This window comes from Manacus candei, unplaced genomic scaffold (assembly GCF_025592945.1).
Source record: "Manacus candei isolate 608988 ecotype Guabito, Panama unplaced genomic scaffold, ASM2559294v1 h1tg000001l, whole genome shotgun sequence".
Lineage (NCBI taxonomy): Eukaryota > Metazoa > Chordata > Aves > Passeriformes > Pipridae > Manacus > Manacus candei.
This window is the reverse complement of record NW_026138049.1, coordinates 130,001-157,527: the sequence shown is the minus strand read 5'-3', so window position 1 is coordinate 157,527 and position 27,527 is coordinate 130,001. Positions and strand designations below refer to the sequence as shown.

The 27,527-nt window shown below is 29.9% G+C and overlaps 1 protein-coding gene and 1 long non-coding RNA gene across 4 annotated transcripts in view; both read right to left on the bottom strand.

The window, feature by feature from the left end:
• Positions 1 to 1,571: 1,571 nt before the first annotated feature.
• The window catches only part of LOC127478674 (collagen alpha-1(VIII) chain-like), a 40,991-nt gene continuing 15,035 nt past the window's right edge, over positions 1,572 to 27,527 (bottom strand). The window contains exons 5-11 of one of the 3 annotated variants that reach the window (XM_051808826.1): positions 22,015 to 22,221; positions 17,910 to 18,143; positions 12,447 to 12,600; positions 11,637 to 11,746; positions 8,379 to 8,492; positions 7,805 to 7,951; positions 1,643 to 1,806 (exon numbers count right to left, since the gene is read on the bottom strand). In XM_051808826.1, the coding sequence (XP_051664786.1) occupies positions 1,693 to 1,806; positions 7,805 to 7,951; positions 8,379 to 8,492; positions 11,637 to 11,746; positions 12,447 to 12,600; positions 17,910 to 18,143; positions 22,015 to 22,221 (1,080 nt within the window). In that variant the 3' untranslated portion in view covers positions 1,643 to 1,692. Of the gene's footprint in view, positions 1,807 to 7,804; positions 7,952 to 8,378; positions 8,493 to 11,636; positions 11,747 to 12,446; positions 12,601 to 17,909; positions 18,144 to 22,014; positions 22,222 to 27,527 lie in introns of those variants that run through there. The other 2 variants (XM_051771814.1, XM_051777031.1) reach the window with 2 other exon arrangements.
• LOC127466695 (uncharacterized) lies at positions 9,009 to 10,401 on the bottom strand. The gene is made up of 3 exons (XR_007902894.1): positions 10,363 to 10,401; positions 9,703 to 9,789; positions 9,009 to 9,428 (listed from the first exon to the last, which is right to left on the bottom strand). It is a non-coding gene; the product is annotated as an uncharacterized LOC127466695 (long non-coding RNA).

Genomic DNA, 27,527 nt, shown 5'->3' with positions numbered 1-27,527 from the left:
CAGGCCCCATAGGCCTCATATGGTCCCATAGGCCTCACAGGCCTTATAGGCCCCACAAGCCCCATATGGCCCCATAGGCCTCACAGGCCTCATGTGCCCCACAGGTCCCATAAGCCTCATATGGCCCCATAGGCCTCACAGACCCCACAGGCCCCATAGACCCTACAGGCCCCATAGGCCTCATATGGGCCCCACAAGCCCCATATGGCCCCATAGGCCTCACAGGCCTCATGTGCCCCACGGGTCCCATAAGCCTCATATGGCCCCATAGGCCTCACAGACCCCACAGGCCCCATAGACCCTACAGGCCCCATAGGCCTCATATGGGCCCCACAAGCCCCATATGGCCCCATAGGCCTCACAGGCCTCATGTGCCCCACGGGTCCCATAAGCCTCATATGGCCCCATAGGCCTCACAGACCCCACAGGCCCCATAGACCCCACAGGCCCCATAGGCCTCATATGGGCCCCATAGGCCCCATAGGCCTCATATGGTCCCATAACCCTCATGTGCCCCACAGGCCCCATAGGCCTCACAGGTCTTATAGGCCCCATAGGCCTCACAGGCCTCATGTGCCTCACAGGCCCCCATAAATCCTATAGGTCTCACAGGCCTCACAGGCCCCACAGGCCCCATAGGCCTCAAAGGCTTCATGTGCCCCACAGGCCCCATAGGCCCCACAGGCCTCATGTGCCCCACAGGCCCCATAGGCCTCACAGGCCCCATATGGCCCCACAGGCCTCACAGGCCTCATGTGCCCTACAGGCCTCATAGTCCTCATATGGGCCCCATAGGCCCCATAGGCCTCATATGGCCCCATAGGCCTCACAGGCCTCATGGGCCCCACAGGCCCCATAAACCCCACAGGCCCCATAGGCCTCACAGGCCCCACAGGCCTCACAGGCCCCATAGGCCTCATAGGCCTTACAGGCCCCATAGGCTTCACAGGCCCTATAGGTCTCACAGGCCTTATATACCCCATAAGCCTCATGTGCCCCACAGACCCCATAGGCCACATTTGCCCCATAGCCCTCATAGGCCTCACATGCCCCATAAACCCCAGAGGCCACATTTGCCCCATAGGCCTCATGTGCCCCACAGGCCTCATCTGCCCCACAGGCCCCATATGCCTCACAAGCCCCATAGACCCCACAAAGGCCTCAGAGGCCCCACAGGCCTTGAAGGCCCCAAAAACCCCATAGGCCTCCCAGACCCCACAAAGGCCTCAGAGGCCCCACAGGCCTCAAAGGCCCCAGAAACCCCACAAAGGCCTCATAGGCCCCACAGGCCCTACAGGCCTCAAAGGCCCCAGAAACCCCACAAAGGCCTCAGAGGCCCCACAGGCCCTACAGGCCTCACAGGCCCCACAAACCCCAAAAAGGCCTCACAGGCCCCACAGGCCCTACAGGCCTCAAAGGCCCCACAAACCCCAAAAAGGCCTCACAGGCCCCACAGGCCCTACAGGCCTCAAAGGCCTCACAGGCCCCACAAACCCCAAAAAGGCCTCGAAGGCCTCGAAGGCCCCACAGGCCTCATAAACTCCCTCAACCCCCCCGGTGCGATTCCAGCCATTTAATATTAAACTCTTGTAATTCCATAAATAACCCAGGATACAAAAATAACCCTTTTTCTCCCTCCCCCCCCCAACCCCCCCAGCCCCCAAATTCCTTCGTTTTCCCGCCGGAATTTCCTCACGGGGCGGGTTTGGGGAATTTCTGGAATTCTTCCTGCTTTTTGAAGAAGAGCTGGGCCAGGATGTGATCGGCCGTTCCGTGGAAATATTGGGACATCCGGAGCGTTTCCAGCTGGGGAGGGAGAAAATGGCGGAATGAGGGGAGGAAGGGCGGGAAAATGGCGGGAAAAAAAGGCGGGAAAATGGCGGGGAAATGGTGGGAAAAGGGGGGGGAAATTGTGGGAAAATGGGGGGAAAATGGAGGGGAAAATGTGGGAAAAAAGGTGGGAAAATGGTGGGAAAATGGTGGGAAAATGGTGGGAAAATGGTGGGAAAAGGGGGGGAAATTGTGGGAAAAGGGGGGGGAAATGGTGGGAAAAAAGGTGGGAAAATGGTGGGAAAATAGTGGGAAAAAAAGTGGGAAAAGGGTGGGGAAATGGTGGGAAAATTGAGGGAAAATGGTGGGAAAATGGTGGGAAAAAAAGGCAGGAAAATGGTGGGAAAAAATGGGAAAAAAATGGGAAAGGGGGGGGAAATGGTGGGAAAACGGTGGGAAAAAAGGTGGAAAAATGGAGGGGGAAATGTGGGAAAAGGGTGGGAAAATGGAGGGAAAAAAAGTGGGAAAATGGTGGGAAAAATGGGAAAAAAGGTGAGAAAATGGAGGAAAAATGGTAGGAAAATGATGAGAAAAAAGTGGGAAAATGGAGGAAAAATGGTGGGAAAAAAGAAGGGAAAATGGAGGAAAAATGGTGAGAAAATTGAGGGAAAATGGTGGGAAAAAAAGTGGGAAAATGGGGGCAAAAAAGGTGGGAAAATTGTGGGAAAATTGTGGGAAAATGGTGGGAAAAAAGATGGGAAAATGGTGGGAAAATGGTGGAAAAATGGTGGGAAAAAAAGGGGGGGAAAGGGTGGGAAAATTGAGGGAAAATGGTGGGAAAAATGAGGGGAAAATGTGGGAAAAAAGGTGGAAAAAAAAGTGGGAAAATGGAGGAAAAATGGTGGGGAAATGGTGGGAAAAAAAGTGGGAAAAGAGTGGGAAAAAAGGAAGGAAAATGGAGGAAAAATGGTGGGAAAATGGTGGGAAAATTGAGGGAAAATGGTGGGAAAATTGAGGGGAAAAAAGATGGGAAAAAAGGCAGGAACATGGTGAGAAAATGGTGGGAAAACTGAGGGAAAATGGTGGGAAAATTGAGAGGAAAATGTGGGAAAAAAGGTGGGAAAATGGAGGGAAAATTGTGGGAAAAAGGTGGGAAAAAATGGGAAAAAAGGTGAGAAAATGGAGGAAAAATGGTGGGGAAAATGTGGGAAAATGGGGAGAAAAAGATGGGAATAAATATGGGAAAATTGAGGGAAAATGGTGGGAAAATGGTGGGAAAAAAGGCAGGAAAATGGTGGGAAAATGGTAAGAAAAAAAGAAGAGAAAATGGTGGGAAAAGGGTGGGAAAATGGTGGGAAAAAAAGTAGGAAAATTGAGGAAAATGGTGGGAAAATGGTGAGGAAAAAAAGGTGGGAAAATAGAGGGAAAATGGTGGGAAAAAAGGTGGGAAAATGGAGGGGAAAAAGTGGGAAAATGGTGGGGAAATGGTGGGAAAAAAAGGTGGGAAAATGGTGGGAAAATGGAGAGAAAAATGTGGGAAAAAGGTGAAAAAAAGGTGGGAAAGTGCAGGGAAAAATGTGGGAAAATTGAGGAAAAATGGTGGGAAAATTGAGGGGAAAATGTGGGAAAAAAGGTGGGAAAAAAGATGGGAAAATGGTGGGAAAATGGTGGGGAAAAAAGGCAGGAAAATGGTGGGAAAAAAAGTGGGAAAAGAGTGGGAAAAAAGGCAGGAAAATGGTGGGAAAAAGAAGGAAAACTGGTAGGAAAATGGTGGGAAAAAAGATGGGAAAAAAGGCAGGAAAATGGTGAGAAAACGGTGGGAAAATTGAGGGAAAATGGTGGGAAAATTGAGAGGAAAATGTGGGAAAAAAGGTGGGAAAAAAAGTGGGAAAATGGAGGGAAAAGGGTGGGAAAATGGTGGAAAAAAAGGTGGAAAAAATGTGGGAAAATTGTGGGAAAAATGTGGGAAAAAAAGGTGGGAAAATGGTGGGGGAAAAAAGTGGGAAAATGGTGGGAAAATGGTGGGAAAATTGAGGGGAAAATGTGGGAAAAAAGATGGGAAAAAAGGTGGGAAAAAAGGTGGGAAAAAAGGTGGGAAAATGGTGGGAAAATGGTGGGAAAAAAAGGCAGGAAAATGGTGGGAAAAAATGGGAAAAAAATGGGAAAGGGGGGGGAAATGGTGGGAAAACGGTGGGAAAAAAGGTGGAAAAATGGAGGGGAAAATGTGGGAAAAGGGTGGGAAAATGGAGGGAAAAAAAGTGGGAAAATGGTGGGAAAAATGGGAAAAAAGGTGAGAAAATGGAGGAAAAATGGTAGGAAAATGATGGGAAAAAAAAGTGGGAAAATGGAGGAAAAATGGTGGGAAAAAAGAAGGGAAAATGGAGGAAAAATGGTGAGAAAATTGAGGGAAAATGGTGGGAAAAAAAGTGGGAAAATGGTGGCAAAAAAGGTGGGAAAATTGTGGGAAAATTGTGGGAAAATGGTGGGAAAAAAGATGGGAAAATGGTGGGAAAATGGTGGGAAAATGGTGGGAAAAAAAGGGGGGGAAAGGGTGGGAAAATTGAGGGAAAATGGTGGGAAAAATGAGGGGAAAATGTGGGAAAAAAGGTGGGAAAAAAAGTGGGAAAATGGAGGAAAAATGGTGGGGAAATGGTGGGAAAAAAAGTGGGAAAAGAGTGGGAAAAAAGGAAGGAAAATGGAGAAAAAATGGTGGGAAAATGGTGGGAAAATTGAGGGAAAATGGTGGGAAAATTGAGGGGAAAAAAGATGGGAAAAAAGGCAGGAAAATGGTGAGAAAATGGTGGGAAAACTGAGGGAAAATGGTGGGAAAATTGAGAGGAAAATGTGGGAAAAAAGGTGGGAAAAAAGGTGGGAAAATGGAGGGAAAAGGGTGGGAAAATGGTGGAAAAAAAGGTGGAAAAAATGTGGGAAAATTGTGGGAAAAAGGTGGGAAAAAATGGGAAAAAAGGTGAGAAAATGGAGGAAAAATGGTGGGGAAAAAAGTGGGAAAATTGAGAAAAAATGGAAGGAAAATGATGGGAAAAAAGTGGGAAAATGGGGAGAAAAAGATGGGAAAAAGGTGGGAATAAATATGGGAAAATTGAGGGAAAATGGTGGGAAAATGGTGGAAAATGGTGAGAAAATGGTGGGAAAAAAAGGGGGGGGAAAGGGTGGGGAAAAAGGTGGAAAAAATGTGGGAAAATGGTGGGAACATGGTGGGAAAAAAGGTGGGAAAATGGAGGGAAAATGGCAGGGAAATGGTGGGGAAATGGTGGGAAAATGGAGGGAAAAAAAGTGGGAAAATTGAGGAAAATGGTGGGAAAAAGGTTGGAAAAAAGAAGGGAAAATAGTGGGAAAATGGTGGGAAAATTGAGGGGAAAATGTGGGGAAAAAGGCAGGAAAATGGTGGGAAAGAGAAGGAAAAATGGTGGGAAAATTGTGGGAAAAAAAGAAGAGAAAATGGTGGGAAAAAGGTGGGAAAAGGGTGGGAGAAGGGTGGGAAAAAAGGTGGGAAAAGGGTGGGAGAAGGGTGGGAAAAAAGGTGGGAAAAGGGTGGGAAAATGGTGAGAAAATTGAGGGAAAATGGTGGGAAAATGGTGGGAAAAAAGGTGGAAAAAGGGTGGGAAAAAAGGTGGAAAAAAGGTGGGAAAATGGAGGGAAAATGATGGGAATAAATCTGGGAAAATTGAGGAAAAATGGAAGGAAAATTATGGGAAAAAAGTGGGAAAATGGGGGAAAAAAGACAGGAAAATGGTGGGAAAAAAGGTGGGAAAAGGGGGGGGAAATGGTGGGAAAATGGTGAGAAAATGGTGGGAAAAAAGCAGGAAAATGGTGAGAAAAATGGTAGAAAAAAGGTGGGAAAAAAGGTGGGAAAATTGAGGGAAAAAAGGTGGGAAAATGGTGGGAAAAAGAGGTGGAAAAAGGGTGGGAAAATGGAGGAAAATGGTGGGAAAAAGAAGGAAAAATGGTGAGAAAATTGTGGGGAAAAGGTGGGAAAAAAGTGGGAAAAAAAGGTGGGAAAATGGTGGGAAAAAAAGTGGGAAAATGGTGGGAAAATGGTGGGAAAATTGAGAGGAAAATGTGGGAAAAAAGATGGGAAAAAAAGGTGGGAAAATGGTGGGAAAATGGTGGGAAAATTGTGGGAAAAGGGGAGGGAAAATGGTGGGGAAAAAAGGCAGGAAAATGGTGGGAAAAAAGGCAGGAAAATGGAGGGGGAAAAGTGGGAAAATGGTGGGAAAATGGTGGGAAAAAATGGGAAAAAAAGGTGGAAAAAGGGTGGGAATATGGCAGGAAAAAGATAGGAAAAAAGGTAGGAAAATGGTGGGAAAGCGGTGGGAAAATGGTGGGAAAATGGTGGGAAAAAATGGGGAAAAAGGTGAGAAAATGGAGGGAAAATGGCAGGAATAAATATGGGAAAATTGAGGAAAAATGGAAGGAAAATTATGGGAAAAAAGTGGGAAAATGGGGGAAAAAAGACAGGAAAATGGTGGGAAAAAGAAAAAAAAATGGTGGTAAAAAGGTGGGAAAAGGGCAGGAAAATGGTGGGAAAAAAAGGTGGCAAAAGGGTGGGGAAAAAAGGTGGGAAAAGGGTGGGAAAAAGGTGGGAAAATGGTGGGAAAATTGTGGGAAAATGGTGGGGAAAAGGTGGGAAAAAAGTGGGAAAAAAAGGTGGGAAAATGGTGGGAAAAAAAGTGGGAAAATGGTGGGAAAATTAAGGGGAAAATGTGGGAAAAAAGGTGGGAAAAGGGTGGGAAAAAAGGCAGGAAAATGGTGGGAAAATGGTAGGAAAAAAAGAAGAGAAAATGGTGGGAAAAGGGTGGAAAATGGTGGGGAAATGGTGGGAAAAAAAGTAGGAAAAGGAGGGAGAAATGGTGGGAAAAGAAGTGGCAAAATTGTGGGAAAGCGGTGGGAAAATGGTGGGAAAAAAAGTGGGAAAAGGGGGGGAAAGTGGAGGGAAAATGGTGGGAAAATGGCGGGAAAATGGTGGGAAAAAAAGTGGGAAAATGGTGGGAAAATGATGGGAAAATTGAGGGGAAAAGTGTGGGAAAAAAGAAGGGAAAATAGTGGGAAAATTGTGGGAAAAAGGTGGGAAAAAATGGGAAAAAAGGTGAGAAAATGGAGGAAAAATGGTGGGGAAAAAAGTGGGAAAATTGAGAAAAAATGGAAGGAAAATGATGGGAAAAAAGTGGGAAAATGGGGAGAAAAAGATGGGAAAAAGGTGGGAATAAATATGGGAAAATTGAGGGAAAATGGTGGGAAAGTGGTGAAAAAAAGGCAGGAAAATGGTGGGAAAATGGTAGGAAAAAAAGAAGAGAAAATGGTGGGAAAAGGGTGGGAAAATGGTGGGAAAAAAAGTAGGAAAATTGAGGAAAATGGTGAGAAAAAAAAGGCAGGAAAATGGTGGGAAAATGGTGAGGAAAAAAAGGTGGGAAAATAGAGGGAAAATGGTGGGAAAAAAGGTGGGAAAATGGAGGGGGAAAAGTGGGAAAATGGTGGGAAAAAAAGGTGGGAAAATGGTGGGAAAAAAGGAGGGAAAATGGAGGAAAAATGGTGGGAAAATGGAGGGAAAAAAAGTGGGAAAATGGTGGGAAAATGGTGAGAAAATTGTGGGAAAAGGGAAGGGAAAATGGGGGAAAAAAGGCAGGAAAAAAGGTGGGGAAAAGAAGGAAAAATGGTGGGAAAATGGTGGGAAAATGGTGGGAAAATGGTTGGGAAAAAAAAGTGGGAAAATGGAGGAAAAATGGTGGGAAAAAAGAAGGGAAAATGGAGGAAAAGTGGTGGGAAAATGGGGGGAAAAAAGGCAGGAAAATGGTGGGAAAAAGAAGGAAAAATGGTGGGAAAATTGTGGGAAAAATGGTGGGAAAATGGTGGGAAAATGGTGGAAAAATGGAGAGAAAATGGTGGGAAAATGGTGGGAAAATAATGGGAAAATGGCGGGAAAATCCCGAGCGTTTCCCGTTGGGAAGAGAAAAAAGGTGGAATTCTGGAATTAAAGAGTTGGGAAAAATGGGAATAATCCCTGGGAATTCCTCACCTGGTCCCCGGTGCTGTAGGCCAGGAGCAGGACGAGCTCCTCCTGGCAGGTGCTGCGGAGGAAATGTTGGGTTCCCGTCGGGAAGAAGAGGAGGTCGCCGATGCCGATGGGAAAGACGGAGGCGCTTCCCGCCGGGATCACGCCGGCCTGAGGGGGGGGAGATTCCCAAAGTTTGGGATTGGATATTCCCAAAATTTGGGATTAAATATTCCCATAGAATAGGAAGGATCTGGGATTGGATATTCCCAGGGTTTAGGAAGGATCTGGGATTGGATATTCCCAGGGTTTGGGATTGGATAATCCCAGGATTTAGGAATAATCTGGGATTGGATATTCCCAGGGTTTGGGATTGGATAATCCCAAGATTTAGGAAGGATCTGGGATTGGATATTCCCAAAATTTGGGATTAAATATTCCCATGGAATAGGAAGGAGCTGGGATTGGATATTCCCAAGGTTTGGGATATTTTGCTCATTCCCAGGAATATTTGGCCCATTCCCAGGAATATTTGGCTCATTCCCAGGGAATATTTGGCTCATTCCCAAGGATTTTTCCCATGGAATTCCCGACTCACCTCTCCGCATCCGCTGAGCACGTAGCCCATCTCGTGGGCATTGAAGTGGAAGTGGGGCTGCCCGAGGCCATTCCCAAAAATCCGCAGGATCGCCAGGGTCAGGGTGTCGGCGTGCTGGAAAACACAGCCCAAAAAATCCCTAAAAAATCCTTTAAACATCCCCAAAAAATCCCTGAAAAATCCCTAAAAAATCCGTGAAAAATCCTTAAAAATCCCTTAAAAATTCCTAAAAAAATCCCTTAAAAATTCCCTTAAATATCCTTAAAAAATCCGTAAGAATCCCTTAAAAATTCCTTCAAAATCCATAAAAATCCCTTAAAAAATTCCTAAAATATCCCTGAAAAATGCCTTAAAAATCCCTAAAAAATTCTTAAAAAATCCTTAAAAAATCCCTAAAAAATCCCTTAAAAATCCCCTAAAAATTACTTTAAAAATCCCTAAAAAATCCCTTAAAAATCCTTAAAAATCCCTGAAAAATGCCTAAAAAATCCCTTAAAAATCCCTAAAAAATCCCTAAAAAACCCTTTAAAAATCCCTAAAAAATCCCTTAAAAATCCCTAAAAAATCCCTTAAAAATCCCTTAAAAATTCTTAAAAAACCTTAAAAATCTCTAAAAAATCCCTTTAATAATCCCTTTAAAAATCCCTTAAAAATCCTTAAAAATCCCTAAAAAATCCCTTAAAAATCCCTAAAAAATCCCTTAAAAATCCCTAAAAAATCCCTTAAAAATCCGTGAAAAATCCTTAAAAAATCCCTAAAAAATCCCTAAAAAATCCTTAAAAATCCCTAAAAAATCCCTTAAAAATTCCTTTAAAAATCCCTGAAAAATGCCTAAAAAATCCCTTAAAAATCCCTAAAAAATCCCTTAAAAATCCCTAAAAAATCCTTAAAAATCCCCAAAAAATCCTTTAAAAATCCCTAAAAAATCCTTAAAAATCCCTAAAAAATCCCTTAAAAATCCCTTAAAAATCCCTTTAACAATCCCTTAAAAATCCCTAAAAAATCCCTTAAAAATCCTTAAAAATCCCTAAAAAATCCCTTTAAAAATCCCTTAAAAATCCCTTAAAAATGCTTAAAAATCCCTAAAAAATCCTGGAAAAACCCTAAAAAATTCTTAAAATATCCATTAAAAATCCCTGAAAAATTCCCTTAAATATGCTTAAAAAATCCGTAAGAATCCCTTAAAAATTCCTTCAAAATCCATAAAAATCCCTTAAAAAATTCCTAAAAAATCCCTGAAAAATGCCTTAAAAATCCCTAAAAAATTCCTAAAAAATCCTTAAAAAATCCCTAAAAAATCCCTTAAAAATCCCCTAAAAATTACTTTAAAAATCCCTAAAAAATCCCTTAAAAATCCCTAAAAAATCCCTTAAAAATCCCTAAAAAATCCCTTAAAAATCCGTGAAAAATCCTTAAAAAATCCCTAAAAAAATCCCTAAAAAATCCTTAAAAATCCCTAAAAAATCCCTTAAAAATTCCTTTAAAAATCCCTGAAAAATGCCTAAAAAATCCCTTAAAAATCCCTAAAAAATCCCTTAAAAATCCCTAAAAAATCCCTTAAAAATCCCTTAAAAATCCCTTTAACAATCCCTTAAAAATCCCTAAAAAATCCCTTAAAAATCCTTAAAAATCCCTAAAAAATTCCTTTAAAAATCCCTTAAAAATCCTTAAAAATGCTTAAAAATGCCTTAAAAATCCCTTTAAAAATCCCTTAAAAATCCCTTAAAAATGCTTAAAAATCCCTAAAAAATCCTGGAAAAACCCTAAAAAATTCTTAAAATATCCATTAAAAATCCCTGAAAAATTCCCTTAAATATCCTTAAAAAATCCGTAAGAATCCCTTAAAAATTCCTTCAAAATCCATAAAAATCCCTTAAAAAATTCCTAAAAAATCCCTGAAAATTGCCTTAAAAATCCCTAAAAAATTCCTAAAAAATCCTTAAAAAATCCCTAAAAAATCCCTTAAAAATCCCCTAAAAATTACTTTAAAAATCCCTTAAAAATCCCTTAAAAATCCTTAAAAATCCCTAAAAAATCCCTTAAAAATCCCTTAAAAATTCTTAAAAATCCCTGAAAAATCCCTTAAAAAAATCCATTAAAAATTCTTAAAAAATCCCTAAAAAATCCTTAAAAATCCATAAAAATCCCTAAAAAATCCCTGAAAAATCCCTTAAAAATCCTTAAAAATCCCTGAAAAATCCTTTAAAAATCCCTGAAAAAACCCTTTAAAAATCCCTTAAAAATCCTTAAAAATCCCTAAAAAATCCCTTAAAAATCCCTTAAAAATTCTTTAAAAACCTTAAAAATCTCTAAAAAATCCCTTTAATAATCCCTTTAAAAATCCCTTAAAAATCCCTTTAACAATCCCTTAAAAATCCCTAAAAAATCCCTTAAAAATCCTTAAAAATCCCTAAAAAATTCCTTTAAAAATCCCTTAAAAATCCTTAAAATGCCTTAAAAATCCCTTAAAAATCCCTTTAAAAATCCCTTAAAAATCCCTTAAAAATGCTTAAAAATCCCTAAAAAATCCTGGAAAAACCCTAAAAAATTCTTAAAATATCCATTAAAAATCCCTGAAAAATTCCCTTAAATATCCTTAAAAAATCCGTAAGAATCCCTTAAAAATTCCTTCAAAATCCATAAAAATCCCTTAAAAAATTCCTAAAAAATCCCTGAAAAATGCCTTAAAAATCCCTAAAAAATTCCTAAAAAATCCTTAAAAAATCCCTTAAAAATCCCTTAAAAATGCTTAAAAATCCCTAAAAAATCCCTAAAAAATCCCTAAAAAATTCTTAAAATATCCATTAAAAATCCCTGAAAAATTCCCTTAAATATCCTTAAAAAATCCGTAAGAATCCCTTAAAAATTCCTTCAAAATCCATAAAAATCCCTTAAAAAATTCCTAAAAAATCCCTGAAAAATGCCTTAAAAATCCCTAAAAAATTCTTAAAAAATCCTTAAAAAATCCCTAAAAAATCCCTTAAAAATCCCCTAAAAATTACTTTAAAAATCCCTAAAAAATCCCTTAAAAATCCTTAAAAATCCCTAAAAAATCCTTAAAAATCCCTAAAAAATCCTTAAAAATCCCTAAAAAATCCTTTAAAAATCCCTAAAAAATCCCTTAAAAATCCCTAAAAAATCCTTAAAAATCCCTAAAAAATCCTTAAAAATCCCTAAAAAATCCCATAAAAATTTCAGGATCATTTCCCTCTAAATCCCGGGATTTTTTGCCCCTCTGGAATTCCCAGGATTCCTTACCTGGTGCAGGGACTCGCTGAAGATCTTCTGGTTATCCGTCAATCCGGCGCCGTCGCGGCGGTACCGCGCCCACCGGAACGTTCCGCCCGGGAACGGGAATTCCTGGGAGCCTGGGGAAGAGTTGGGATGAGTTTGGGAATCCTGGGAATTCTTTTGGGAATTCTGGTGGGTTGCCCTGGGGGATTTATCCGAGATCTGGAGGGAAATTTGGGAATATCCAATCCCAGAGAGTTCCTAAATTTTGGGAATATCTAAGCCCAAATCTCTGGGAATATCCAATCCCAGATGGTTCCTAAATCTTGGGAATATTCAATCCCAAATCTTGGGAATATCCAATCCCAGATCCTTCCTAAATCCTGGGAATATTCAATCCCAAATCTCTGGGAATATGCAATCCCAGATCCTTCCTAAACTTTGGGAATATCCAATCCCAGATCCTTCCTATTCCATGGGAATATTTAATCCCAAATCTTGGGAATATCCAATCCCAGATTATTCCTAAATTTTAGGAATATCCAATCCCAGATCCTTCCTAAAATCTGGGAATATCTAATCCCAAAACCTTGGGAATATTCAATCCCAGATCTTTCCTAAATCTTGGGAATATTCAATCCCAAATCTCTGGGAATATCCAACCCATGATCCTTCCTAAATTTTGGGAATATCCAATCCCAGATGGTTCCTAAATCCTGGGAATATTCAATCCCTAAACCCTGGGAATATCTAATCCCAGATGGTTCCTAAACTTTGGGAATATCCAATCCCAGATCCCTCTTAAATCCTGGGAATATTCCCATCCCAAATTCCCACCTTGGAGGTCGTAGAAGTAGCGCCAGACCAGGGGATCCGGGGATTGGGAATAGCTGGAATTCTGCACCAGCTCGTCCAGGTTTTCCGGCAGGTTGACGGCCTGGTCCTCTCCCGGCCTCCGGAATGTGCGGATGAACTTCACGCCGCCCTCGGGCTGGAGGGGGGGGGAAAAAATTGGGATTTTTAAGGATTTTTAAGGATTTTTTAAGGATTTTTAGGGGATTTTTAAGGGATTTTTTAGGGATTTTTAAAGGGTTTTTAAGGGATTTTTAAGGGATTTTTTAGGGATTTTTTAAGGGTTTTTTAGGGATTTTTAAGGGATTTTTAAGGGATTTTTAAGGGATTTTTTAGGGATTTTTAAGGGATTTTTAAGGGATTTTTTAGGGATTTTTTAAGGGTTTTTTAGGGATTTTTAAGGGATTTTTAAGGGATTTTTAAGGGATTTTTTAGGGATTTTTAAGGGATTTTTAAGGGATTTTTAAGGGATTTTTTAGGGATTTTTAAGGGATTTTTAAAGGGTTTTTAAAGGATTTTTAAGGGATTTTTTAAGGGATTTTTAAAGAAATTTTTAATGATTTTTTAAGTAATTTTAAGAAATTTTTAAATGACTTTTTGAGGAATTTTTAATGAATTTTTCATGAATTTTTAAACGATTTTTAAAGGAATTTTTAAGGAATTTTTCAGGAATTTTTAAACGATTTTTGAGGAATTTTTAAAGGAATTTTTCATGAATTTTTAATGAATATTTAAATGAATTTTTAAGGAATATTTAAATGAACTTTTAAGAATTTTTGAGCATTTTTAAATAATTTTTAATGAATTTTTCATGAATTTTTCATGAATTTTTCATGAATTTTTAATGAATTTTTCACGAATTTTTCACGAATTTTTCACGAATTTTCCACAAATTTTTCACGAATTTTTCACGAATTTTTCACGAATTTTCCACAAATTTTCCACGAATTTTTCACGAATTTTTAATAATTTTTTCATGAATTTTTAATGAATTTTTTCATGAATTTTTCACGGATTTTCCACGAATTTTCCACGAATTTTCCACGAATTTTCCACGAATTTTCCACGAATTTTTCACGAATTTTCCACGAATTTTTCACGAATTTTCCACGAATTTTCCACGAATTTTTCACGAATTTTTCAGGAATTTTTAATGAATTTTTCACGAATTTTTCACGAATTTTTCACGAATTTTTCCATGAATTTTTCAGGGATTTTTAATGAATTTTTCATTAATTTTTCAGGAATTTTTAAACGATTTTTAATAAATTTTTCACGAATTTTTCATGAATTCTTCATGAATTTTTCAGGAATTTTCCACGAATTTTCCACGAATTTTTCACGAATTTTCCACGAATTTTCCACGAATTTTTCACGAATTTTCCACGAATTTTCCACGAATTTTCCACGAATTTTTCACGAATTTTCCACGAATTTTCCACGAATTTTTCACGAATTTTCCACGAATTTTTCACGAATTTTCCATGAATTTTCCACGAATTTTTCACGAATTTTTTACGAATTTTTCACGAATTTTCCACGAATTTTTAATGAATTTTTCACGAATTTTCCACGAATTTTTCACGAATTTTTCAGGAATTTTTCACGAATTTTCCACGAATTTTTCACGAATTTTTCACGAATTTTCCACGAATTTTTCACGAATTTTCCACGAATTTTCCACGAATTTTCCACGAATTTTCCACGAATTTTCCATGAATTTTCCACGAATTTTTCACGAATTTTCCACGAATTTTCCACGAATTTTCCACGAATTTTCCACGAATTTTCCACGAATTTTCCACGAATTTTCACGAATTTTCCACGAATTTTCCACGAATTTTTCACGAATTTTCCACGAATTTTCCACGAATTTTTCACGAATTTTCCACGAATTTTTCACGAATTTTCCACGAATTTTCCACGAATTTTCCACGAATTTTCCACGAATTTTTCACGAATTTTCCACGAATTTTTCACGAATTTTCCACGAATTTTCCACGAATTTTCCACGAATTTTCCATGAATTTTCCACGAATTTTTCACGAATTTTCCACGAATTTTTCACGAATTTTCCATGAATTTTTCACGAATTTTCCACGAATTTTCCACGAATTTTTCACGAATTTTTCACGAATTTTCCACGAATTTTTCACGAATTTTCCACGAATTTTTCACGAATTTTCCACGAATTTTCCACGAATTTTCCACGATTTTTTCACGAATTTTTCACGAATTTTCCGCGAATTTTCCACGAATTTTTCACGAATTTTTCACGAATTTTCCACGAATTTTCCACGAATTTTTCACGAATTTTTAATGAATTTTCCACGAATTTTTCACGAATTTTTCAGGAATTTTTAATGAATTTTCCACGAATTTTTCACGAATTTTTCACGAATTTTTCACGAATTTTCCACGAATTTTTCACGAATTTTTCACGAATTTTTCACGAATTTTTCACGAATTTTTAAGGAATTTTTTAATGAATTTTTAACGAATTTATAAGAAATTTTTAACGAATTTTCCACGAATTTTTCACGAATTTTTCACGAATTTTTCACGAATTTTCCACGAATTTTCCATGAATTTTCCATGAATTTTTCACGAACTTTTCACGAATTTTTCAGGAATTTTTCACGAATTTTCCACGAATTTTTCACGAATTTTCCGCGAATTTTTCGCGAATTTTTCGCGAATTTTTCACGAATTTTTCCGGAATTTTCCCGGAATTTTTAATGATTTTTTCACGAATTTTTCACGAATTTTCCACGAATTTTCCACGAATTTTCCACGAATTTTTCACGAATTTTCCACGAATTTTTCACGAATTTTTCACGGATTTTCCACGAATTTTCCACTAATTTTCCACGAATTTTCCACGAATTTTTCACGAATTTTCCATGAATTTTCCACGAATTTTTCACGAATTTTCCACGAATTTTTCACGAATTTTTCACGAATTTTTCACGAATTTTCCACGAATTTTTCACGAATTTTCCACGAATTTTCCACGAATTTTCCACGAATTTTTCACGAATTTTTCACGGATTTTCCACGAATTTTCCACTAATTTTCCACGAATTTTCCACGAATTTTTCACGAATTTTCCATGAATTTTTCACGAATTTTCCATGAATTTTCCACGAATTTTTCACGAATTTTTCACGAATTTTTCACGAATTTTCCACGAATTTTTCACGAATTTTCCACGAATTTTCCACGAATTTTCCACGAATTTTCCACGAATTTTCCACGAATTTTTCACGAATTTTCCACGAATTTTCCACGAATTTTTCACGAATTTTCCACGAATTTTTCACGAATTTTTCACGAATTTTCCACGAATTTTCCACGAATTTTCCACGAATTTTCCACGAATTTTTCACGAATTTTCCACGAATTTTCCACGAATTTTCCACGAATTTTTCACGAATTTTTTCATGAATTTTTCACGAATTTTTCACGAATTTTCCACGAATTTTTCACGAATTTTTCACGAATTTTTAACGAATTTTCCACGAATTTTCCACGAATTTTTCACGAATTTTTCACGAATTTTTTTAGAATTTTTAATGAATTTTTAATAAATTTTTCATGAATTTTTAAGGAATTTTTTAATGAATTTTTAACGAATTTATAAGAAATTTTTAACGAATTTTTCATGAATTTTTCATGAATTTTCCACGAATTTTTCACGAATTTTCCACGAATTTTCCACGAATTTTCCACGAATTTTTCACGAATTTTCCACGAATTTTCCACGAATTTTTCACGAATTTTCCACGAATTTTTCACGAATTTTTCACGAATTTTCCACGAATTTTCCACGAATTTTCCACGAATTTTCCACGAATTTTTCACGAATTTTCCACGAATTTTCCACGAATTTTCCACGAATTTTTCACGAATTTTTCACGAATTTTTCACGAATTTTCCACGAATTTTTCACGAATTTTTTACGAATTTTTCACGAATTTTTCACGAATTTTCCACGAATTTTCCACGAATTTTTCACGAATTTTTCACGAATTTTTCACGAATTTTTCATGAATTTTTTTAGAATTTTTAATGAATTTTTAATAAATTTTTCACGAATTTTCCACGAATTTTCCACGAATTTTCCACGAATTTTCCACGAATTTTTCACGAATTTTCCACGAATTTTTCACGAATTTTTCACGAATTTTCCACGAATTTTCCACGAATTTTTCACGAATTTTCCACGAATTTTCCACGAATTTTTCGCGAATTTTTCACGAATTTTTCCGGAATTTTTCACGAATTTTTCACGAATTTTTCACGAATTTTCCACGAATTTTTCAGGAATTTTTCACGAATTTTCCACGAATTTTCCACGAATTTTTCGCGAATTTTCCGCGAATTTTCCGCGAATTTTCCGCGAATTTTTCACGAATTTTTCGCGAATTTTCCGCGAATTTTTCGCGAATTTTTCGCGAATTTTTCGCGAATTTTTCACGATTTTTTCACGATTTTTTCACGAATTTTTCACGAATTTTCCACGAATTTTCCACGAATTTTTCACGAATTTTCCACGAATTTTTCACGAATTTTTCACGAATTTTTCACGAATTTTCCATGAATTTTCCACGAATTTTTCACGAATTTTTCACGAACTTTTCAGGAATTTTCCACGAATTTTCCACGAATTTTTCACGAATTTTTCACGAATTTTCCACGAATTTTTCACGAATTTTCCACGAATTTTTCACGAATTTTCCACGAATTTTCCACGAATTTTCCACGAATTTTCCACGAATTTTCCACGAATTTTCCACGAATTTTTCATGAATTTTCCACGAATTTTCACGAATTTTTTTAGAATTTTTCACGAATTTTCCACGAATTTTCCACGAATTTTTCATGAATTTTCCACGAATTTTCACGAATTTTTTTAGAATTTTTCACGAATTTTCCACGAATTTTTCACGAATTTTCCACGAATTTTCCACGAATTTTTCACGAATTTTTCACGAATTTTTCACGAATTTTCCACGAATTTTTCACGAATTTTTCACGAATTTTCCACGAATTTTCCACGAATTTTTCAGGAATTTTCCACGAATTTTTCACGAATTTTCCACGAATTTTTCACGAATTTTCCACGAATTTTCCACGAATTTTCCACGATTTTTTCACGAATTTTTCACGAATTTTCCACGAATTTTCCACGAATTTTTCACGAATTTTTCACGAATTTTTCACGAATTTTCCACGAATTTTTCAGGAATTTTTCACGAATTTTCCACGAATTTTCCACGAATTTTTCGCGAATTTTCCGCGAATTTTCCGCGAATTTTCCGCGAATTTTTCACGAATTTTTCACGAATTTTCCCGGAATTTTTCATGAATATTTTAATGAATTTTAAACGAATTTTCAGGAATTTTTCAAGGAAATTTCAGGAATTTTTTCCCCAAATTCCTCACCTGCAGCGCCCTGGCCAGCACGTCCTCCGGCGTCTCGAAGAAGGCATCGTCCACATCCAGGGTCAGCAATTCCTGGTGGGTGCTGAAGAAGAGCAGGAAGAGGCAATCCCGGGCTCCGGAATTCTTGATCCAGTGGACGGTGTTTTTTGGGAAGAAGACGACCTGGCCGGCGCTGACGGTGAAGGTGGTGGCGGTGGAGTTGTCGGGGCCGATGACGCCGATCCAGGCGGAGCCCTGAGGGGAAATAAATTAAATTAAATGTAATTTAATTTAATTTAAATTCAATTAAAATTAAAATTAAAAATTAAATTAAATGAAAAATTTAATAAAAATTAAAATTAAAATTAACTTAAAATTAAAAAGTCAATTAAAATAAAAAATTAAATTAAACTAGAAATGAAAATGAAAAATGAAAATGGAAATGAAAAATTAAATTGAAATGAAGAATTAAATTGAAATGAAAAATTAAATTGAAAAATAAATTAAAAATTATATTAAATTAAATTAAGAATTAAATTAAATAAAAAAATAAATTAAAAAAATTAAATTGAAAATCAAATTAAAATAAAAAATTAAATTGAAATTAAAAGTTAAATATTAAATTAAAATAAAAATTTAATTGAAAAATTAGATTAAATTAAATTAAAATTAAATTAAAATGAAAAATGAGATTAAATTAAAATTAAAATTAAATTGAAATTAGAAATTAAATTAAAATTAAAAATTAAATGAAAATTAAAAATTAAATCGAAAATTAAATTGAAATTAAAAATTAAATATTAAATTAAAAGAAAATTAAATTAAAAACGAGATTAAATTAAATAAAAAATTAAATTAAAATGAAAAATGAGATTAAATTAAAATTAAAATTAAATTGAAATTAGAAATTAAATTAAAATTAAAAATTAAATGAAAATTAAAAATTAAATTGAAAATTAAATTAAATTGAATATTAAATATGAAATTAAAATAAAAAATTAAAAATGAGATTCCATTTAATTAAAATTAAATTAAAAATTAAACTAAAATTAAAAATTAAATATTAAATTAAAAATTAGAATTAAATTAAAATGAAAAATTAAGTTAAATTAAAAATTTAATAAAAATTAAAATTAAAATTAAAACTAAATTAAAAATAAAATAAAATTAAAAATTTAATAAAAAATAAAATCAAAATTAAAATTAAATCAAAATAAAAATAAAAATTAAATTAAAAATTAAATTAAAATGAAAAAGTAAATTGGAAATTAAATTAAATTAAAAATTAAATTAAAATGAAAAATTAAATTGAAAGTTAAATTAAATGGAAAATTAAATTGAAAATTAAATTAAAATAAAAAATTAGATTAAATTAAAATTAAAATTAAATTGAAATTAGAAATTAAATTAAAATTAAAAATTAAATGAAAATTAAAAATTAAATCGAAAATTAAATTGAAATTAAAAATTTAATATTAAATTAAAATAAAAATTAAATTAAAAATTAGATTAAATTAAATTAAAATTAAATTAAAATTAAAAATTAAATTGAAAGTTAAATTAAATGAAAAATTAAATTGAAAATTAAATTAAAATAAAAAATTAAATTAAATTAAAAAAGAAATGAAAACTAAAAATTAAAATTGAAATTAAAAATTAAATTAAAATGAAAAACTAGATGAAATTAAATTAAAAATAAAAATTAAATGAAAAATTAAATGAAAATTAAATTAAAATTAAAATTAAAAATAAAATAAAATTAAAAAATAAATGAAAATTAAAAATTAAATTGAAAATTAAATTAAAATTAAATTAAAATGAAAAATTAGATTAAATTAAAATTAAAATTATAAATTAAAATTAAATTGAATTAAATTAAAATTAAAAACTCAATTAAATTAGAATTAAAAATTAAATTGAAAATTAAATTAAAATAAAAAATTAAATAAAAATAAAAATTAGATTAAAATTGAAAATTAAATTAAATAATAAAGAAAAATTAAAAATTTAATTGAAAATTAAATTAAAATAAAAAATTAAATTGAAATTAAAAATTAAATAGTAAATTGAAATAAAAAATTAGATTAAAAATTAGATTAAATTAAATTAAAATTAAATTAAAATGAAAAATGAGACTAAATTAAAATTAAAATTAAATTGAAATTAGAAATTAAATTAAAATTAAAAATTAAATGAAAATTAAAAATTAAATCGAAAATTAAATTGAAATTAAAAATTAAATATTAAATTAAAATAAAAATTAAATTAAAAATTAGATTAAATTAAATTAAAATTAAATTAAAATGAAAAATGAGATTAAATTAAAATTAAATTAAAATAAAAAATTAAATTAAATTAAAAAAGGAATGAAAATTAAAAATTAAATTGAAAATTGAATTAAAATAAAAAATTAAATTAAAATGAAAATTTAGATTAAATTAAAATTAAAATGAAAGATTAAATTAAATTAAAATTAAAAACTAAATTAAATTAGAATTAAAAATTAAATTGAAATTAAAATTAAAATTGAAAATAAATTAAAAATTAAATTAAAATTAAAAAGTTAAATATTAAATTAAAATAAAAATTAAATTAAAAATTATATTAAATTAAATTAAAAAAAATTAAAATGAAAAATTAGATTAAATTAAATTAAAATTAAATTAAAATGGAAAATTAAATTAAATTAAAAATAAATGAAAATTAAAAATTAAATTGAAAATTAAATAAAAAAGTAAATTAAAATGAAAAATTAGATTAAATTAAAATTAAAATAAAAAAATTAAATAAAAATTAAAAACTTAATTTAAATTAGAATAAAAAATTAAATTGAAATTAAAATTGAATTAAAATGAAAATTTAAATTAAAAACTGAATTGAAATTAAAAATTAAATTAAAATTAAAATTAAAAATTTAATAGAAATTAAAAATTAAATTAAAATTAAATTTAAAAAAGTAAATTAAATTAAAATTAAATAGAAATTAAAAATTAAATTAAAATTAAAATCAAAAATTAGGTTAAATTAAAAAAGAAATGAAAATTAAAAATTAAATTGAAAATTAAATTAAAATAAAAAATTAAATTAAAATTAAAATTAAATTTGATTAAATTAAAATTAAAAATAAAATTAAATTAATATTAAAAACTAAATTAAATTAGAACTAAAAATTAAGTTGAAATTAAAAATTAAATTAAAATTAAAATGAAATTAAAAATTAAATTAAAATTAAATTAAAAATAAAAAGTAAATTAAATTAAAATTAAAAATTAAATTAAAATTAGATTAAAAATAAAAAGTAAATTAAATTAAAATTAATTTGAAATTAAAAATTAAATTAGAATTAGAAATTGAATTGTAATTAAAAATTAAATTAAAATTGAAAATGAAATTAAAATTCAAATTAAAAAAAATTTAAAGAAAAATATAATAAAAACAAAAACAAAATAAAAATAAAAATAAAATAAAAATAAAAAATAAAAATTAAATAAAAATGAAAATAAAATGAAAATCAGAAATAAAAATGAAATCAAAAAATGAAAATAAAATAAAAATAAAGAAAAAGATTAAAATAAAGACTTAAATTTCAAAAAGAATTAAAATTAAAATTCAAATTCAGATAAAAACTAAAAAAAATCAAAAGTAAAATAAAAATAAAATAAACTTGGAAATAAAATGGAAAAAATAAAAATAAAATGAAAAAAATAAAAATAAAATGAAAAAAATAAAAATAAAATAAATCAAATAAAAATAAAATAAACCAAATAAAAATAAAATAAATCAAATAAAAATAAAATAAATCAAATAAAAATAAAATAAACCAAATAAAAATAAAATAAACCAAATAAAAATAAAATAAACCAAATAAAAATAAAATAAACCAAATAAAAATAAAATAAACCAAATAAAAATAAAATAAACCAAATAAAAATAAAATAAATCAAATAAAAATAAAATAAACCAAATAAAAACAAAGATTAAAACCCAAAAAAAAGATTAAAATTCAAATTCAAACTCGGCGAAAAATCATTAAAAAATCAAAATTAAAAACTCCAATAAAAATCCGAATTTTGACCGCCAACAAAGCCCTAAAAACTGGGAATTCCCGGGGAAACTTTGGGCATACCTGGAGCAGGAAGCCGTGCTCGTTGGCGTTGAAGTGCCAGTGGGGGGCCCTGAGCCCGCCCCCGCGGATCCGCAGCGTGCCGAAGGTCAGCTGGGAGCGCCGGGAGTTCAGGCTGCTCCCGAATTCCCGCTCTTCCGGGCTCCCGTAGTCCAGAGGGTCCCGCCGGAAGCGGGCCCATTGGATCTCCCCTCCTGGGAAAGTGTACACCTGGGGGGGAAATATTAGTTAGGAAGGGTTTATTAGGGGTTAATAAGGATTTATTTGGGAATTATTAGGGATTAATAACGATTTATTTAGGAATTATTAGGGATTAATAAAGATTTATTTGAGAATTATTAGTTAGTAATGATTTATTTAGGGATTATTAGCTATTAATAAGGATTTATTTAAGAATTATTAGTGATTAATAAGGATTTATTTAGGAATTATAAGGGATTAATAAGGATTTATTTTAAAATTATTAGTGATTAATAAGGATTTATTTAGGAATTATTAGGGATTAATAAGGATTTATTTAGGAATTATTAGGGATTAATAAGGATTTATTTAGGAATTATTAGGGATTAATAAGGATTTATTTTAAAATTATTAGTGATTAATAAGGATTTATTTAGGAATTATTAGGGATTAATAAGGATTTATTTGAGAATTATTAGGGATTAATAAGGATTTATTTAGGAATTATTAGGGATTAATAAGGATTTATTTTAAAATTATTAGTGATTAATAAGGATTTATTTAGGAATTATTAGTGATTAATAAGGATTTATTTAGGAATTATTAGGGATTAATAAGGATTTATTTGAGAATTATTAGGGATTAATAAGGATTCATTTAGGAATTATTAGGGATTAATAAGGATTTATTTGGGAATTATTAGGGGTTAATAAGGATTTATTTGGGAATTATTTAGGATTAATAAGGATTTATTTGAGAATTATTAGGGATTAATAAGGATTTATTAAAAATTATTAGCTATTAATAAGGATTTATTTTTAAATTATTAGTGATTAATAAGGATTTATTTAGGAATTATTAGGGATTAATAAGGATTTATTTTGGAATTATTAGGGATTAATAAAGATTTATTTAAGAATTATTAGGGATTAATAAAGATTTATTTAAGAATTATTAGGGATTAATAAGGATTTATTTAGGAATTATTAGGGATTAATAAGGATTTATTAAGAATTATTAGGGATTAAAAAGGATTTCTTTGAGAATTATTAGTGACTAATAAAGATTTATTTGAGAATTAATAGTGATTAATAAGGATTCATTTTAAAATTATTAGTGATTAATAAGGATTTATTTGAGAATTATTAGAGATTAATAAGGATTTATTTAAAAATTATTAGGGATTAATAGTGATTTATTTAAGAATTATTAGGGATTAATAAAGATTTATTCGAGAATTATTAGTTAATAATGATTTATTTAGGGATTATTAGCTATTAATAAGGATTTATTTAAGAATTATTAGGGATTAATAAGGATTTATTTAGGAATTATTAGTTATTACTAAGGATTATTAGGGATTAATAAGGATTTATTTAAGAATTATTAGGGATTAATAAGGATTTATTTAAGAATTATTAGTTTTTACTAAGGATTATTAGGGATTAATAAGGATTTATTTAAGGATCATTAGTTATAAATAATGATTTATTTAAGAATTAGTAGTTAATAGTGAATTATTTAGGGATTATTAGTGATTAACAGTTATTTATTTAAGGATTATTAGTGATTTATGAATTATTAGTTATTAATAATGAATTATGAATTATTAGTTATCAATTAATAAGGATTTATTTGAGAATTATTAGGGATTAATAAGGATTTATTTAGGAATTATTAGGGATTAATAAGGATTTATTTGAGAATTATTAGTTAATAATGATTTATTTAGGGATTATTAGTGATTAATAGTGATTTATTTAAGGGTTATCAGTTATTTAAAAATTATTAGTTATTAATAAAGATTTATTTGAGAATTATTAGGGATTAATAAGGATTTATTTTAAAATTATTAGTGATTAATAAGGATTTATTTAGGAACTATTAGGGATTAATAAGGATTTATTAAGAATTATTAGGGATTAATAAGGATTTATTTGAGAATTATTAGGGGTTAATAAGGATTTATTTGAGAATTATTAGGGATTAATAAGGATTTATTAAGAATTATTAGGGGTTAAGAAGGATTTATTGGAGAATTATTAGGGATTAATAAGGATTTATTTAGGGATTATTAGTTAATAATGATTTATTTGAGAATTATTAGGGATTAATAGTGATTTACTTAAGTATTATTAGTTATTAATAAGGATTATTAGTGATTAATATGATTTATTTAAGAATTATTAGGGGTTAATAAAGATTGATTTTAGAATTATTAGTTATCAATAAAGATTTATTTAAAAATTATTAGCTATTAATAAGGATTTATTTAAGAATTATTACTGATTAATAGTGATTTATTTAAGCATAATTAGTTATTTAAAAATTATTAGTTATTAATAAGGATTTATTTAAGAATTATTAGGGATTAATAAGGATTTATTTGGGAATTATTAGGGGTTAATAAGGATTTATTTAAGAACTATTAGTTATTAATGATTTCTTTAGGGATTATTAGTGATTAATAGTGATTTATTTAAGTATTATTAGTTATTACTAAGGATTATTAGTTATTAATAAGGAATTATTTAAAAATAATTAGTTATTAATAAGGATTTATTTTAAAATTATTAGTTATTAATAAAGATTTGAGAATAATTACTTAATAAGGATTTATTTAAGGATTATTAGCTATTAATAAGGATTTATTTAAAAATTATTAGTTATTAATAAAGATTTATTTGAGAATTATTAGTGATTAATAAGGATTTATTTTAAAATTATTAGTGATTAATAAGTATTTATTTAGGAATTATTAGGGATTAATAAGGATTTATTTAGGAATTATTAGGGATTAATAAAGATTTATTTGAGAATTATTAGTTAGTAATGATTTATTTAGGGATTATTAGCTATTAATAAGGATTTATTTAAGAATTATTAGTTAGTAATGATTTATTTAGGGATTATTAGCTATTAATAAGGATTTATTTGAGAATTATTAGGGATTAATAAGGATTTATTTAAGAATTATTAGTTATTACTAAGGATTATTAGGGATTAATAAGGATTTATTTAAGGATCATTAGTTATAAATAATGATTTATTTAAGAATTAGTAGTTAATAATGAATTATTTAGGGATTATTAGTGATTAACAGTTATTTATTTAAGGATTATTAGTGATTTATGAATTATTAGTTATTAATAATGAATTATGAATTATTAGTTATCAATTAATAAGGATTTAGTTGAGAATTATTGGGGATTAATAAGGATTTATTTAGGAATTATTAGGGATTAATAAGGATTTATTAAAAATTATTAGCTATTAATAAGGATTTATTTTAAAATTATTAGTGATTAATAAGGATTTATTTTAAAATTATTAGTGATTAATAAGTATTTATTTAGGAATTATTAGGGATTAATAAGGATTTATTTGAGAATTATTAGGGATTAATAAGGATTTATTTAAGAATTATTAGGGATTAATAAAGATTTATTTAACAATTATTAGGGATTAATAAGGATTTATTTAAGAATTATTAGGGATTAATAAGGATTTATTTAGGAATTATTAATTAATTAATAATTATTTAGAATCCGGAATATCTTTGGGAATTTCGGCCTGGGATTTTTATTAATAAATAATAAATAATAAATAATAAATAATAAATAATAAATAATAAATAATAAATTCTTAAAAAAATAAAACAAAAAATCTTTATTTTTATATTAATTATTAATTATTAATTTTTAATTAATTGGAATCTGAATCATCTTGGGGAATTTTGGCCCGGAATTTTTATTAATTATTAATAAATAATAAATAATATGGAATAAATATAAAATAAATAAAATAAAGATGAAAAAAATCTTTATTTTTATATTTGTTATTAATTATTAGTTAATTAATAATTAAGTAGAATCTGGAATATCGTTGGGAATTTTGGCCTGGAATTTTTATTAATAATTAATAAATAATAATTAATAAAAAATAAATAATAAATAATAAATAACAAATTCTAAAATAAATTAAAATAAAAAAATCTTTATTTTACATTAATTCTTAATTATTAATAAATTATTAATTAATTAAAATATGGAATATCTTTGGGAATTTTGGCCTGGAATTTTTATTAATTATTAACAAAAAATAAAGAATAATAATAAATAATAAATAAAAAACAATAAATAATAAAATAAAATGAAAACAATCTTTATTTTTAGATATAATTATTAATTCTAAATTAATTATTAATTAATTAGAATCTGGAATATCTTTGGGAATTTTTTTAAAATATTAATAAGTAATAAATAATAAAAATTAAATATTAAATAATAAATAACAAATAATAAAAAATAAAATAAAAAAATCTTTATTTTTATATTGATTATTAATTATTAATTAATTATTAATTAATTAGAATCTGGAATATCTTTGGGAATTTTGGGCTGGAATTTTTTTAAAATATCAATAAATAATAAATAATAAAAAATAAACAATAAATAATAAATAATAAAATAAAATAATCTTAATTTTTATATTAATCATTAATTAACAAGTAATAAATAATAAATAATAAATAAGTAATAAATATAAAATTAAATAGAATTAAAATCTTCATTTTTATATTAATTATTACTTCTTAATAAATTATTAATTAATGAAAATCTGGAATATCTTTGGGAATTTGGGGCTGGAATTTTTTTAAAATATCCATAAATAATAATTAATAAATAATAAATAATAAATTCTAAAATAAAATAAAATAAAAAATCTTTAACTTTATATTACTTATTAATTATCAATAATTATTAATTAATTAGAATCTGGAAATTTTGGAAATCTTTGGGAATTTTGACCTGGAATTTTTATTAATAAATAATAAATAATAAATGATAATTAATAAATAACAAATAATAAATAATAAATAATAAAATAAAATAAAAAAATCTTTCATTTTCTATTAATCATTAATCATTAATTAATTATGAATTAATTCGAATCTGGAATATCTTTGGGAGTTTTTTTTAAATATTCATAAATATTAAATCGTAAATAATAAAAAAGAAATATTAAATAATAAATAACAAATGATAAATTCTAAAATACAATAAAAAAATCTTTAATTTTCTATTAATTCTTAATTCTTAACAATTAATAATTAATTAAAATTTGGACATTGTTTGGGAATTTTGCCCTGGATATTTTTTTTAAATAGTAATAAATAAGAAATAATAAAAAATAAATAATAAATAATAAATAATAAATTCTAAAGTAAAATCAAAAATCTTTAATTTTATATAATTATTAATTATTAATTAATTATTAATTAATGAAAATCTGGAATATCTTTGGGAATTTTGGCCTGGAATTTTTATTAATTA